The sequence below is a fragment of the Cervus elaphus genome, chromosome 20 (genome assembly GCF_910594005.1).
Source record: "Cervus elaphus chromosome 20, mCerEla1.1, whole genome shotgun sequence".
Classification (NCBI taxonomy): Eukaryota; Metazoa; Chordata; class Mammalia; order Artiodactyla; family Cervidae; genus Cervus; species Cervus elaphus.
The window spans coordinates 113,368,544-113,384,509 of record NC_057834.1 but is presented as its reverse complement, the minus strand read 5'-3'; the positions used below and the strand labels follow the sequence as shown (position 1 = coordinate 113,384,509).

Sequence of the window (15,966 nt, the reverse complement as noted above, 5' to 3'; positions counted from 1 at the left end):
ATTTTCCAAGAGTGAAATTATAAAAATTATAATGTAATTGATGAATCTGGGCATCTGGAAACATGGAAAATATCAAAAAGTGATGAGAAAATTTCAAGGACACCCAGCTCCAATCAAGCTGTAAGGTAATTCCAGGCTTGGGGGTATGAAGCCACGTAGTATAGCTGAAAGAACATGGCCTGTGTGTCTAATGTGTCTGAGGTTAGCATAATTTGCTGAGCATCTACTATGTGTCATGTGCTGGGAATACAGTGATGGCTGTCAAGGAGCATACAAGCAATTATAATGTAGGCATCAAATTTATAAATAGGGGAAGCACAGAATAGCATGGAAGCCCATGCTCCTAATCCAGTCTAGGGGACTAAGTTAAGTCTCCCTGAAGAAAATGTTCCAGACAGAGGGCCCAGAACTTTTTGGTTAAAATACAGAAAAAAAAAAAAAAAAGTTGAGAATATAGTAATGAGGTTGTAGAAGAGGTACAAGACTAATCACGAAGGACCTTATAACACATGTTAAGGAGTTTGGGTTAAAACCCCAAGGCTGTTGGATTTAAATGCAAGGAAAACAGATGAAGGGCTTTAAGCAGGAAAGTGGAAAAGGGTGTTGGTGACAAGACCTATTGCATTCTAGAAAGATCACTCTGTCTGCAATGTTGTAGACTGGATTGTAAAATGGAAAGATTAGAAGAATGAAACTCACAGACAATGGAGATTAAGATGAAGTCAGAAAGGTAGGGGAAAAATCAGGAGTATGGTATCATGGAAACCAAAATAAGAGTACTTTAAGGCAGGAGGGCCAACAGTGTTATACGCTGCTTCTAGGTCAAGGAAGAAAAGGATTGAAAGTATTTCCAAGGTTTATAATTAAGGAGATCCTGGGTCACCTTGGTAAAAACAACCTCCTTGGCATGGGAGTGAGAGGCAGAGCACTGGAATACAAGTAGGCAAAATTTGTTGTGGAAGCACAGAGTTCCCTAACCTTACAAGTTAGGTCTGAGTCTGAGAGAACATAGAAGGCTCCCTAAGCAGAGTACTTAGGACAAACAGGAGTTAAGCCAGATGAAGAGAGAGAAGGAAAACTGAGGCAGAGGACACCACATGTGCTACATGTGTTTTGGGGGCATAACTGTTGACTTTGGGCAGTGCCCTCATTCTTTTTCTCATCTCTAAGATGGGAATGATAATATTAGAGTCTTTATCTCACAAGATTGCTCACTCCCCACTCATTAAAGCATCACAGTACTTTCAGATTTAATAAAAGGAATTTAATCTCTCTCTAGAAACAGTGCACCAAGTTTACAAATGTCCACATTTGTTTTTAGTTCACCAAGATGATGCCAGTACAACTAGTGAGATGCAGCACATCACCCCTTGCCTCTGGAAGAGAATCCAGGTTGCAAAGGGGACTGAGTACAGAAGCTAAGGGAACTCAGAAGGACAAGACAAAAAGTAGAAATGGTTAGTGTGACCCAACATTCTAACATGCCTGTTACATCAAATACGATCATTTAGGGGTATTCGGGGAAGACAAACAAGGAAAATTCACTTGGGTACAATGGGATGGAGTCTGCAAACCAGTACTTCACCTCACATCAACAACAGCTTGTATAGAACAAAATGCTATTTAAAACACATGGTTTGTACAGATATTTTCTCTTGTAATTTTTGTAAAAAAGTATCAAAACCTTCATGTCTTTAAATATATATATATACACACACATATACAGGTGGCTTTTTAAAATTACTTTTTATAGCACAAAGTATTTGCAAATGCGAGGATTTCTGCTGATTCTCAACTATGCACATGGTGCATAGCCTGAACAAAGCTTCCTGATTTCTTATGTTAACTGAAAATGTGAAGCTGTTAATTCCTCCACCTCAAAGTTGTCCACATCCTGAAAGTCCTCAATATCCTAAAAATAGTGGGAAAATTCCAATACTCTTTGTGCATTGCCAGGAAAAGAAATGATTTACTCTGAAGCACTGAACTGATAACTCGTTTCTGTTTTGTGAAATGATGAGTGTGTAGCAGGATTGAGGGAGAGGAGTAGAGAGGCTCTCATTCCTGTGCCCTCTCCCCATTCCTTCCAGTACCTGACTGGATAGTGCTGGGGGTCCCCTCTGCGGACACCACGTCTTCCAAAATTTCCAGTTTTCTTTTTCATGGTTGAGAAAGTCCCAGAGGCTCTTGACAACATGGAATGATTCTGTGAAAATCCCACTGCCCTCATATCAGTCTTCATTGACCATGTCAAAAAACTCTGACACAAATATATGAAAAGCAGTCACTATTTTCCTTTGGCCACAGGAAAGCTTGAGGGTAAAGACTGTCATGTCTGCAAAGTGCTTGCAACACATCCTGATCAATTTTCCGTGATGTACTTGGTACCTTACACACAGTAAATGACCAAGAAAATTTGATTAATTGAATCAGAAATTAAATAGAAGTATTCTATAAAGTGCTTACATTGAACCTATCTTTCCATCCAGCCTCATTTCTTGCTAAGTCTCCCTTGAGCCTTTTGCTCATTACAAATTACGTTCAGTTCCTTAAAATGCTCTTTCATGCTTCTGTGTCTCAGCTCAGTGTCTTCTGCCTGAAGCAGCCTGGACACCCCGACTTCATTTCTGAGACTTAGCTTAGGTCTACTTTTCCTACAATGCCTTTCTTGACCCCATTCTTTATCTCCTCAGGTAGAAATGACCTCTCTCTCCTTTGTAACCTAATAGTACTCCAAAACAGAAAAAAAAACCTACTCTTTTTTTTGTTTGTTCCACATATGTCTTCCTCTAATTGCTACTGTGAGTTCCATCAGGACAGAAAGCATTTGATTGACTTGTACATCTGCAGTACCTGGCACTTAGTTGCTACCTAGCAAATAGTTTCAGTGGATGAATATACATATTGCAATCACATAGACAGCTGGAGGGATGGATCATACTTATTGCTATAAATGTAAATCCAATCTCATTCTGAGGTTACAGTTTACCTCAATCTATTTAATAATCATGCTCTCAAGAATAAATAAATAAAATTTTAGTTTCCTCTGTTTCTGGAAGACCATTTCTGCCAGGGCCTTCAAAATTCCACCAGAAAGATAGGCCCTAAGATAGGTAGCAGGTTTGATACAGTGTTCGGGCAGCCCAAAGTAGTCTCCTGGAAAAGGAAAGGGCGGAAAAGGCCTTGGACTAGTTTCTTTTATATATATATATATCTGGTAAATTGTCTAACCTTTGGGCCTTATCTCTAAATGCCCCTCCAGCACTATAGTCCAATGACTCTGTGATCCATTATTGGCTGTAGATATATGATGACACAGGGGCAAAAGGCAACAGAAGTGCAACTACACCTCAAAATGCCTCCAAGAATAGGGAACGATGGACCTGACTCCTCAGACTTCATCTTATTTAATGCCATCCAATACATGAGTATTCCACAGGTTTTTTTTTTTTTTTGTAGGTTGCTCCCATAACAGCCTCTTCCAAACCACAGTGGTAGCATAATCAGGAAGCATGGGCAGAAGACCCTGGCAGGCTACAGTCCACGGGGCTGCAAAGAGTCAGACACGACTGAGCAACTGAGCACATAGGTTCTTATGTCACAGGAAACATGGATGCCTCCCAGAAAGTTGTGTTTCATCATCATTTTGAGATTTCAGGCTGAATCATCCTGACCCCACTCATTATTCTTTTCTTCAAAGGCCAGGATCTGACTGAAAGTTTAGAAACTATGCATTAGTCACTATTATCATTTCCCCAGAAATTCTGTTTCTTTGGAGGCAGGTTACAGGGAAAGTTGCTTGTTTTGTGTAAATTTCAGTGTCTTTACTTTCGTCATTTTTCTTCAGTCAAAAATAATTTTACTTCCCGTTTCTGAAAGAATAGTAAGTCATTAGGCTCCACAGGAGTTGTCCCTCTGTTCTTAAAATTCTGTTTGGTGTTGGTCATTCTATGTCAGTTGCATGCACCCTCTCGATGAATGTTTCAGGACTATCCACACATGTATATCATGAAGAAACTGCTTGTTTATGCAAAGCTTAGTACCCAGGTTCCAAGACCATGAGTGATGTGGAGAAAGGTCCTAGGAAGAGGGTGATAGAACTCCAGAATCACTGCCTGCAAATTCAGAGGGTATCAAGCTGGTGAGACATCCAAGCTTCATTGAGTTAGAGGCAGCTCAAGAGTGGAGGAGAGGAATTTGCTTAAAAGTGTCAAGTTCCAGGTATGTTCAGGTTAGGTACATGTCCTCCGCTCCTACTTACACCAAACATTTCCATGTGACACCTTGTCCCTGGTTGTCCAGTGGGTATGAAGTGGCAGAACATCTGAGTTAATAAAAGACCACACCTTGGATAAGAGTCAACGGGGACTAAATTCCTTCTGGGACTGTAAGATTATCTTTTCAATGGTAGACCCCAAAAAAGAAAAGTGCACTTCTCCCCACATCCCCCAAGACCCAGGAAAAGCAAAATAAGTGTCCACAATGAAAAAAAAATCTATACATATACCCAGAGTTTTCCTTTTATTTACAAAGCAGTAAACCAAATTCCTGTGTGAACATATATATCCAGTAAACTATAATATTGTGTATGCCATTTCCTCCTCAAACAGGACTTTAAGTTTGGCCACCTTTTCTGCTTTAAGCCAAATAGCAGTTCATCTATGTAGACACATGATGGTAACAAACCTATGTATCACCTTAAACTGTTTTCCCCACCTTAAGGATGTGGCAGAGAGTAAGGGGAAGGGCGAAATAGAGATGAACAAAACCTATTCCTCCGTCCTTATCCTCACCCATAGGATACTCAGAGGTAAGTGTCTGAGCCAGTCCCTAAAGTAAACTTGGGAGGTTCTAAAAACATCTCCACTTAGCTCTTTCTAAGTAAGGATGGCACCCTCAGTATGCTTCAGAGAAAACAATGAATTCAATCCAGGTGTCCTGAAGGAAAATGAAGTTACTTGAAATGCTGGACTTTAAAACAAGGAGTAGCTGAGGTTCAGGAATGTTCTCACCTGAGCTTGCGAGAACTTTGGGTACGGTGTGAAGTCTGTACACTGGCTTTAGCCACAGAAGAGAAAGCCCAGGTGAGAGCTACGGCAGCCCCTTGTGAGCTGAGGGGCCCTTTTCTGACTGGCTGGAGTCCCAGGAGTGGCCAGAGGCAGAAAAGCTCTACCTCTTCCACTGCATGTTTGCACAAATCACGATCTCTCTTTTCTGAGCCAAATTTACAAAGGCTTCTCTGAAAACTACAGATACCCCTCTCTTGTGGATTGTTTTAAAATATACTTATCTTTATGTAACTGAACAACAGCCATAGGTGTGCCTCTTCTCTACAGATTTTTCTCTCTCACTCACGTACACGCAGAAACATAAATGCACACAGAGACCACACAGTGGGCCAATCATACCAAAAATAAATACTCTCACATCTATAAATTACTTACAGAGCTAATCTTGGTTTTGAATTATGTTAATAAATAACCTAAATGGGAGAGGAAGTTGAAGTGTCTTCTTTTTTTTTTCTTTTTACTTATGTTGATGGATAGCCACAAAGCATTATCATTCTATTTACAAAAAAAACAAAAACAAAACATAACTCTGAAACCTAAAAAAGACCCTCCAAACCAAAAGCCCTCTGTAAATAAAATTTTTAAATGATGAGTAAGCTACTGTACCATCGGCCCCATTTGGTTATGTACATCATGTTAGTCACTCAGCAGTAGCTATTCCATGAATTCTTCATGGGTAGTGCAACCAGTTAAAAAGTGTATAAAACATTATACATATAAAAACTCTCACATCCTTTGGATGTCTGCAGTTCATCATAACTTTGTGGTTACCTTTCTGCAACATAAATTAAAAAAATTACACACACACACACACACACACAGACTCAAGTACAGAAACCCTTCCATCCAGGCATACACCATCCAGAGTGTAGTGCATGGGACTGAATTCCATGAGGCACGAAGGGAGTGGTCCCATCCTCAGGGCAGTCCATCATCTTCAAGGCTTAATGCCACTCGCTGGGGGAGACAGAGCAAAGAAATCATCATTAGATCCACTGGAGCTATTTATTGGATCACAACGTACCAGAAATTCTATTACTTTATAGGCAGTAGCTCACATACTCTTCAAACTACCTCAGAAGACAGGTTTGTCATATTTATTTTACAGATGAGAAAACTGAGACGCGATGAGCTTAAACAGCATTTTTCCTGGGTCACACAGCAAGTGGGTGAACTCAATTTGAACCCAGATCTGTATGACTCCAGAGCTGTAGTTTTTTTCATCATTCTGTGCTGTCTCTGTAAAGAAGGGGGCTACAGAGATCTAAACTCTCTCCATCCTCCCTTATACGATTTTAGGTTTGCTGAACTTCAGTGGGTTAGCTTTGCAAATGTTTAATCCCAGGCCTCTATCACACCTCTATCACTCTGTCTATTTCTATCACACTGATCACAATCAGGAAGGTAATCGGCTGCACCCCTCCAACTAATTGTATAGAATTGGGAGGCAATGGAGGTCAATTACATTAACCCCTCTTTCCCTCACCCCTACTTTCGAGTCACTAGATACTCGACTTCCTTCTGCCACAAATGGGTGATTCTAGATGGTGAGACCACTAACCCCTGAGCCAGTCTATTCCACTGTAGACAGTAGATTTAAATTCTTTCCCATGAGATCTGTTTCTTTACTTCTTCTGATGTTCCCTGATTCTCTCTCTTAGGCTCAGAGAGTTCTACACAGATAACCCTTGAAATTTTCAGTTTCGAATTCCCTTCCCTTTCTTCTGAGCATCTTTTTCTCCGGCACATCTAGCTCCCCCAATGTGGTCCTGATTTTATCCTGTGCCCCACTCTTCCATTTCCTCAATACCCTCCTTTGGATAGACCCCATTGTTTTAAGATCTTTCTCATAGCTTTATGAATTTGGGCTAGCCACTTTATCTCTCTGAGCCTTGGTTTCATCACCTGTTAAATGGGAATAGTAATAGGACCTATCAAATGAGATCATGTATGGAGAGTGTTTAATATAGTATCTAACACATGTGGGATCCAGAGTATTCTACATCAACCTAACCAACATAAGACAGCCTGTCAAATCATCTTTGGGTTATTTGTGATTTTGCAGGAATGTCATGGCCTTGCTCCACTAAACTTCTAGTCTGTTACCCTCCTCCTCAAGACAGATCTCCAGGCTAAAGGCAGGTCCCAGCAGTGATAGTGGAGCTACCCGAGAAGGGGCCAGGGGAGAGAACAGATTGTTGAGAACACTGATTTCCACAGCTTCAAGGCTAGATACACTGAGATATAGTGGAAAGAGCATAGACTTTTGTGTACATACAGACAAGAGTGTGAATCCTGGTTCTGCCACTTCCTAGTTGTGATCCTAGGTAAGTTATTCAATTTCTCTGAGTCTCAGTTTCCTCATCTGCAAAATGGAGCTAATAATGTCAAGTATATAAGTTACTGTAAAGACTAAACAAGAAAATTTATGTAAAACACTGAATAGTGTCTGAAACAGTAGATTCTTACTAAATGTCAATTTCCTCGCTCTCCTACTCTATTTCTCTGCAGCTGGCAGGAGCTTATTCTTCAGGCCTTAGTTTCATCAGGAATAGCTCCTCCTGAGTGACTGTTTCCTTCTCTGGAAACAGTGACAATTCACATGTACAGGGAGCTTTATACATTCTCACATGTGCTATCTCACTTGAACTCAGGCTGTAAAGGGAAGGGGGGTTATCATTCCCATTTTACAAATAAAAGTGAGCACGTAGAAAGGACAGAGATCATAGGGCTGTGGAACAGTGAAACTGGGAGTCATCTCCTTACTCCAAGCTCAACATTCCTTCCACTGTGCCCTCTCTGATCTTTAAAAACTGGTTAAGCAACTGTTTGCTTGGACTGGCCGAGGTTAAGGATCCTCAAGGCCATCTGCTAACCCTCCTCACTCATCAAACTTATCTCCCATGTCTCCCCTTCATAGCTTTAGCAGCCATTCTGTCCGTCCTGCCCCATACTCAGTCATTTCTTCCACATGCCATTTCCTTAGTCTGCAACTTGCCCCAACACCCAGCTCACAACCTGCAGCCTTCCAGAACCAGAAAGCCTTCGAGGATTGGCTGCACCTGGCTGGTTCATGCCCTCACTCATCAGCCCCTCAGACTCAGAGTGGCGCTGCCCTACCTTGCACTTGACGACAGGCAGCTCGGAAAGAGGGTTCTTCGGGAGTTGGTGCGGCTGTGACCTTGGTTCCCCCGGCAAGACAAAAAGCTCCTTGAGGGCAGGGGCTGGGTCTTCCAGTTCTCTGGTCTCCCCAAGACAGGGCTCTGCCCACAGTGGGTGATCAAAGCTGCTGATTGCCTGACAGGGGGATGGACTGGATGACCTATGAGGTCACACTCAGCCCCGACTCGGCTATACAACCATGACATCTGCTTCAGCCACTGTGTGGTCCTCGCTCCCCCAACAAGCCACGCCCTGTTGTGCCTCTCAGCCTCTGCACATGCTTCTTTCTGAAATGTCATTTTCCCCCTTCTCTACGTGGAAGACTGCTATTAATCTTTCAAGGACACAGTTCATCTGTCACCTCCTCTGTGAGGCATTCCTGCCTGATTTCTCAAAGAGCATTAACAGCTCCTTTGTGGGTATTTCCATAGCATTGGTTCAACAAATATTTACTGGGAGCCAGCTATGCTGTGCTAGGTACCAGGGCCACATTAATCAGACAATCCTGCCCTCAAGGAGCTCACAGTCTAGTGGGGAGACCAATGGGTATACAGGCAAGTAGACTACAGTGTGACATGTGTTGTGATGGAGAGAGGCAATGGGAGAAAAAGAAACCAGGGACAGCTTAGAAGAGGAGGCCCCTGGGCTTCCACCATGGCACTTAGCGCACAGCTGTTCAATAGCAAGTGACTCTCTAACTCCCCCACCAGCTCCCTGGAAGCAAGTACATCCCGTCTTAACTTTTGAACACTTGGAATCTAATGTGGTACTTGGCACATAACGGGTGTACAGTGCTTACTGTAATGAATGAGTTTGAATTGAAGGACCACGGTTACCTTTCTAGGCCACAGGTTCTGAAACCTTGCTCAGCACAAAGACAGGCCTCTTTACTCCAGCAAGAGCTTCTAGGTACAAGGTTGTTCTGATACCCTTCTACCCCAACCACCTGCCCCAGCATTTCTGTGTCCCCAGGGCCTAGAACAATGCCTGGCACATGGCTGGTTCTTGATAAATGTCTAAAGGAGGGAGGGAGGGAGAGGGGAAGGGAGGAAAGGAAGGCAGGAAGGAATCCTTCCAGCAAGGAATACTTACTGCTGGATAGACATGGCCAATCTGAGCAGTCCTCCCTATGTGCAGCTCATCCTCCTCCTCTTCTTCGGTAGTTTTCCTGTACACTGGATTGTCGAAATTCATGCTTTTGGTATTCTTCCGCTTCCAGTTTCTCCAGATCAGGTAGCCACTCATGCACAGCAGGGCTATGACCACTGGAGGAGGAGACACGTCACACTGGGTACATCCAGCAGGCTCCAGCCCGCTGCCCAGACGTCAGTGCGTTTCTTATCACCACTCCTACTTGACTGCCCCTTGCTCCTCAGGCTCTGTTTCTGCATATCCTTTTTCTGCTGTTGGGAAGCCCTTCTCTTAGCTTTTCCTTCATTAACTGCTCATCCTTCCAGATCCAGCTCAAATGCTCTCAGCCTCGCATGGTACAGTCAGTGTTTCCCTCACGTGTGTTTCTAGACCACAGCACTGTACTTTCTCTGCATCCTCAGCTAGACCGAGCTCTTTGAGGGCAGCGACTGTGTCTTCTTTCTCTCTCTATGCCCTGTGCCCAGCACTGAGTAGGTGCTCAGTCACATGCTGAGTAAATGAGTGAATTTCTTCACCACATTCTTGCTGCTTCCCTAGATTTCTCTAAGAAAACCATTCTCTCCCAAAATTGGAGGGGGGAGGGTAAGGTGGGGTGGGGTGCTTCTTTCCAAAGCTGGGTCTCTGCAAGAAGAGGAACATCTCTAGAAGGGGACACAGCAGGGAAACACAGGCTCTGAGTTAAAATAAATGGTATGCTAATGAGTGAAGGAGGAAGTTCTCAAATAGAGCTGGGCAAAAATGAGGCAAGCAGATTCATAAGACAGTAAGTGGTCACCATGAGTGAGCACTCAAGTGAGGCTGGGTGACAGCCATCCAGGGTGCTATAGAGGGATTTCCACTTTGGTAAGATTATAATAATCACTAATAATGATACCCATAAAGACAGGAACAGGGCAAGGATGCCTGCTATCACTGCTAGTATTTGTTATCCCGGTAGGACCAGACAGAGAACTGAAAGGCACACATGGGAAAGAGAGAAACCAACTATCATAAACATACACTGTAGGTCTGGAAACTCTTAGAAAAGCAGATGACAAGCTACTAGAAATAAGTTTAGTTCCTCAAGAATCAACATAAACAATTGGGGTTTCCCTGGTGGTTCAGTGGTTAAGATTCTGCGCTTCCACTGCAGGGGCCATGGGTTCAATCCCAGGTTGGGGAAGTTCTACATGCCACACACTGTGGCCAAAAAAAACAACATAAAAAAATCAATAGCTTTCCTATTAATCAGCAATAATCAATTAGCAAATGGATATAATAAGAACACATAACAGCCCAACAAAAAACTATAAAATACTCGGGATAACCCAATAGGAATGGGCGAGCCCTATGTGATCTATACAATTCTACTGAAGCCCATAAAAGAAGGTTCATATAAATAGGGAGATGTGTCATGTTCCTCAGTGGGAAGGTTCAATGCTATAAAAATGTAAATTCTCCAAACGTCAATTTATATACCCAAGGTGTAAGATTTCATCATATTTTTTATAGAATTAACAAGATTATTCTAAAGTTTACCTAGAAGAGAAATTGAAAAAATAGCTAAGAAAATGTTCTGAGAATAATAATGCCCTATTAGATATTAAAACATATCACAAATGTGCTTCTAGTAGCTAGGAATGGTATACAGGAATTGGTGGAGGAGAATAAATAGCCTAGAAGCAGAACAAGGTATATACAGGCATACAATTCATAGTAAAGATGACAATTCAAGTCATAAGGAAAGGATGGACTATTCAGTAATGGTCTTGTGAAAACCAGACAGGCATGAAAAAAAGTTAAATCTGTACCTCATGCTATACTCTAAATTCTGAATAAATTAATAATTAAACACTAAAAATGCTTAAATTATTGATAGTAGAAAAATATATAGGGGATATTTTAATAACTTAGAATGAGGCAGATCTTCCTAAGCAGGACATAAAACCCATGAGACTAATGATATGATATGATACTTAAAAATTTTAATTTATGAATGGCAAAAGAGACTATCAACAAATTTTAAAAATCAAATTGTAGTATGGGAGAAATGATTTATAACATATATTACAAAGGCTTAACATTTATTAGGTATCAATATTTCTATACATAAGTAAGAACAAGACAGAATCAATAGAAAAATAAGAAAAGACCATGAATAGGCAATTCATAAAGGATGAAATGTAAATGGCCAATAAGTTTATGCTCTACCTCACAGGGAAATATCAGGGAAAGAATATTCATCTTTCACCCCTCAGATTAGCAGAAATTTAAAATAATGATTATATTAGGGAAGGTTACCTCTGGGAAACAGCACATGCATGTTCTTCTATAGACCAGAGGATGGCAGGAAAGGGGTTGATTTCTTTTTCACTACATAATGCTGAGTATTTTCCACTCACTCCACTCAAAATGAGCCTGGATCTCACCATCACCTTTACTGATGAACCTTTCAAGACCAATTCACATGCCACCTTCTCCAGAAGTGCCTACTCTCTCCCCTCCACAGAGCACCATGCCTCTATCATGGCACCTTATAATATACAGTAACTCCTCTCCTGAATCACCTTTTTTATGATTAAGTCTGATTAAAGACTAAAAGCTCTTAAAAGTCGTTAATCTTTTCCTTCCCTGAATCCTTGGTACCTCGCAACAGTCCCTTGCATGGTGCTGAAGTTTTTAAAACATTCACTCACTAACTCACCACGATGCTGGGGATTCCCAGGATTAAAGGGCAAAGTCCTTATCCTTGAGATACTCATAGGCAAGTAAGGGAGATAAACCTACAAATGGGCAATCACAATACAAAGATCCGACCAAGAGAAAAGACTGGTATGAGAGACAGGATGTGCAGCATACTAAGTGAACATCAGGGTAAGAGAGAACGAATCATCCCATATGGCTCTCTGTGAGGTTGAAACAAATGTGACATCCTGGCCATGCTCCAAACCCACCGCGCTCCCACCCTCCCATACCATATCCCGTGGCTTTGTTCATGCTGTCTTCACTTGCTTGTGTTGCTCTTGATCCTTCTTCATTTGGCTGATTTGGCTCAAGTATCATTTCCACTAAGAACTCTCCCCTACCCGCTTTCCTTCTCTCCCAGTTTCAAGAGAAGTGCCCCCTCAACACATCTACTGAACTGCCTATGGCTTCATTTTAGGACTTATCCTTTCAGAATCAAATTATCTGTGTTATGTGTCTCTCCAACAAGTCTATAAACTTTTAGAGGACAAGACCATGTCATATTTATTTTTAACCACATTCCCTCCCCTTATCACAGAATCTGGTACATCATAGCTGCTTGATGTGAAAGGGAAAGTCGCTCAGTCATGTCCGACTCCTTGTGACCGCACGGACTATACGGTCCTTGGAATTCTCCAGGCCAGAATACTGGAGTGGGCAGCCGTTCCCTCCTCCAGGCGATCTTCCCAACCCAGGAATCAAACTAGGGTCTCCTGCATTGCAGGTGGATTCTTTATCAGCTGAGCTACCAGGGAAGCCCTAGTGGCTTGACAGGCCTTTCCATGTGGCTCAGTGGTAAAGAATCCACCTGCCAATGCAGGAGACACAGGTTCAACTTCTGGGTTGAGAAGATCCCCTTTGGGAAGGAAATGGCAAACTACACCAGTATTCTTGCCTGGAAAATCCCATGAACACAGCTGTTTGATAATGTTTGTTGAAAACCAAACAGAAAAAAGGCAAGATAGCATGATCTACTAAAGGAATGGCAAGTAGCTCTACTAATATTTTTCAATGTATTACTTTTGTCCTACTCATTCATTCAACAAATTTGTTATTTCTTCCCACGTGCCAGACACCACTAGGAGCTGGGCAGAGTCATGAGCAAGAGAGACACCAGGCCTGTCCTCATGGAGCCTACCGTTTGGCTTCACATGGCTGGTATGTATAGTGTCAGTGAGGAGTAATGGGGAAAATATCTGGATAGTTGTTTGGGGCTAGGTCCTGAAGGGCCTTGGGTACCAAGCTAAGAAACCAGACTACACCAGGACTGGGAGGTGAGCAGAAAGGCTGCCAGGGCAGAAAAGTCAATGAGAGGTCAGCGTGCTGAGTGCTCTGTCCTTCTAACGATTTTTCCCAAATCCTGGACAGGGTTTCTCTTTTCTCCCCAGGGATTTGGGGCCACACTCACCCATGGGCACGATGATCCCAATGACAGCAGCTGTGACTGTGGAGCCCATCTTTCCACCTTCATTCCCATCTGCAAAACACAGACATTTGCAGGATGATGCTCTATCACTGTGAGCCCAAGTCCTTCCTTGCTGGCCTCATGCAGTAAAAACTACCCAACTGCTTCTTGTCCCTGTTCCAAAATGATGGTCCTGCTCAATGCTTAATAATTTAGTCTTTCCAGATCTTATCAGGACAGAGGTCATCTCCATTTCACAGATGAGGAAATTGAGACTTATTGGATTATGAGGACTCTCAAAGTGGCAAAGCTGGGGCTCAAAGCCAGGACTTGTGACCTAAATCCCTTACCCCTTCCACAGTGTCTGGGTGGCAGGAAGCTCGGGGCTGAATCCTTAGGTCTTTATGTTGCTGATGCTTGGGGCAACTGCCTCTTTCAGCCAACATCTCTTGCGTTATCTCTCCCTGTTTCCACCCAAAATAGACTGTCTGCAGTACCGTTTGCATTATCAGTTTACTTTCAAAAAGTAGTTAAAATGAGACACAATATAGCTTAGTGGAATCCAGAGTACAGGCTTCATGGTCAGACTTCTAGGGTTCAAATCCTGGCTCTCTTCACTCTTTCTGTGACCTTGGGCAAGTTGTTGTATGTCATAAATATCATATTTTTTTACCTTTAAAAGGAGGATAATTATATACCTACTTCCTAGGGATATTGTGAAGATTAATGAGATAATTTATGTAAAGTGCTTACTTAGCACAGTGCCTGACACAGCCTTACCAAGTTCAAAGAGGCCAGAGAGTGGGGTAGGAGTTGTGGTGAGGCCTGTATAGGGCAGATAAAAGCAGATTCTAAACTGAAAAGTGCTTGGAAATTGTACTATGTAGTTTTAAAAGTAAGTTGTGCCATCTTTTCCACTCTTACACTCATCTTCATTATAACATCTGTATAGAATGTTTTAGCTGAAAAAGCAGTTTTCTCTTGGATGCTCGTGATAGCCCTCTGAGGTGTGAGATGAGCCATCACCTACATTTACTCCTAGACAGGAGATGACTGTCCCCTGGCAATGGCCAGATGCCAACCTCTTAGCGTGTCTACTTCTCCAAGTTGCTCTGCTGCTGCTGCTGCTAAGTCGCTTCAGTCGTGTCCGATTCTGTGCGACCCCACAGACGGCAGCCTACCAGGCTCCTCCGTCCCTGGGATTCTCCAGGCAAGAACACTGGAGTGGGTTGCCATTTCCTTCTCCAAGCTGCTCTAAGGGAACCTAATTATCAAGGGGAGAAAGAGCTGCACTGGCTTACAAAGTTTTCTGCTGAAATGCCGCTCTCTTCTCCTTCTGGGCCCTGAGAAGGCACAGGACAGTAATATTAGAGCCTAGCGTGTGATGAAGCCAGTGGGGAGACCCCTTGGTCAGAGCTCTGCCCAGATAAGAGGAACTGGACCTTACACAGGTTCCATCTGCCTCTCTGAACTCCAGGGTAAACACTCAACTCTGAAAATCCCACTTCTGGACCAAGATGGGCCTGATTAGAAAGATGCTGCCAAGCTGTGTAGTTTCTGGGCCATGCACATGTGGGAAAAAATTTAAAAGATAGTTTATCCTCTTAAATGAACTCCCCCTAGCAGGTAACTCAATTTAAAAAGTACTCACTGGTTAATGAGACAGAACATTTCTAGCAGTGACAATCACTGCTCCCAGTGATTTAATAAGTGGTGAACTCATCCCAGGGTTTGCAGAGAGGCATGAGCAGACCATAGTTATGGATATGACTACCTGGGGAACCTACAGAGGGTGCTGGTGCTGAGACCAGGGCTTCTGAAGTTTAAGTTTCTGAATCTGAGGGTCGCGCCCTCATACTCGTCAGTAGCGTGTGACGTAGACACACCACGGCAGTCAGCAGAGGCTGTGTGCACAAGCACTTCTGTTCACACGGTCTCCTCTGTCTCATCGTAACCTTGCCAAGCAGGTAGGGAAGGGTTATTATTATCCCACCTTGTAGGTGAGAAAATAGGCTCAGAGACAAGAAGTAGCTTCCCTCAAGACCCTCTATGAGGCAGGAGCACCTGTGACTCCAAATTGCAGGCTGGTGCTCTGCCTCCCCCTGCTTCCTCCCTGCTGATAAGCCAGTACTAGAGTCTGGTATGATCTCTTCTTCCCACAGATCCTCCCACCCTGGCTTCCCTAGGACCCTCCCATGTCATGCAAGAAGGCAGAACTCATTTCCTTACAGTGTTGGGAGTGGTTGCTGGTTGCAGGGCTTGGGGTGGACGGGCTGACGCCGGGAGCCCTGGGGACGCTAACTGAGCTTGGGGCCGCGGCGGCCAGGCTCGGTGTCCCTGCGCTGTGGTTCTGGTAGGTGGGGCTGTGGGTGGTGGTCCCAGGGGCTCTGCTGGTGTCGGCTAGTGTCCTCGCTGTGGTGGAGGCTAACGTCGTAGTTGAGGTAGACTGAGGTG

At 43.2% G+C, this 15,966-nt stretch overlaps 1 protein-coding gene across 9 annotated transcripts in view; it reads right to left on the bottom strand.

Annotated features, from left to right (window-relative positions):
- Positions 1 to 1,242: 1,242 nt before the first annotated feature.
- The window catches only part of LRP8 (LDL receptor related protein 8), an 80,410-nt gene continuing 65,686 nt past the window's right edge, over positions 1,243 to 15,966 (bottom strand). For 6 of the 9 annotated variants that reach the window (XM_043879021.1, XM_043879014.1, XM_043879015.1 and 3 more), the window contains 5 exons: positions 15,742 to 15,966; positions 13,516 to 13,584; positions 9,324 to 9,496; positions 8,190 to 8,366; positions 1,243 to 6,026 (listed from right to left, as the gene is read on the bottom strand). In XM_043879021.1, coding sequence (XP_043734956.1) covers positions 5,988 to 6,026; positions 8,190 to 8,366; positions 9,324 to 9,496; positions 13,516 to 13,584; positions 15,742 to 15,966 — 683 coding nt within the window. In that variant the 3' untranslated portion in view covers positions 1,243 to 5,987. The remainder of the gene's footprint in view (positions 6,027 to 8,189; positions 8,367 to 9,323; positions 9,497 to 13,515; positions 13,585 to 15,741) is intronic. The other 3 variants (XM_043879017.1, XM_043879018.1, XM_043879022.1) reach the window with 1 other exon arrangement.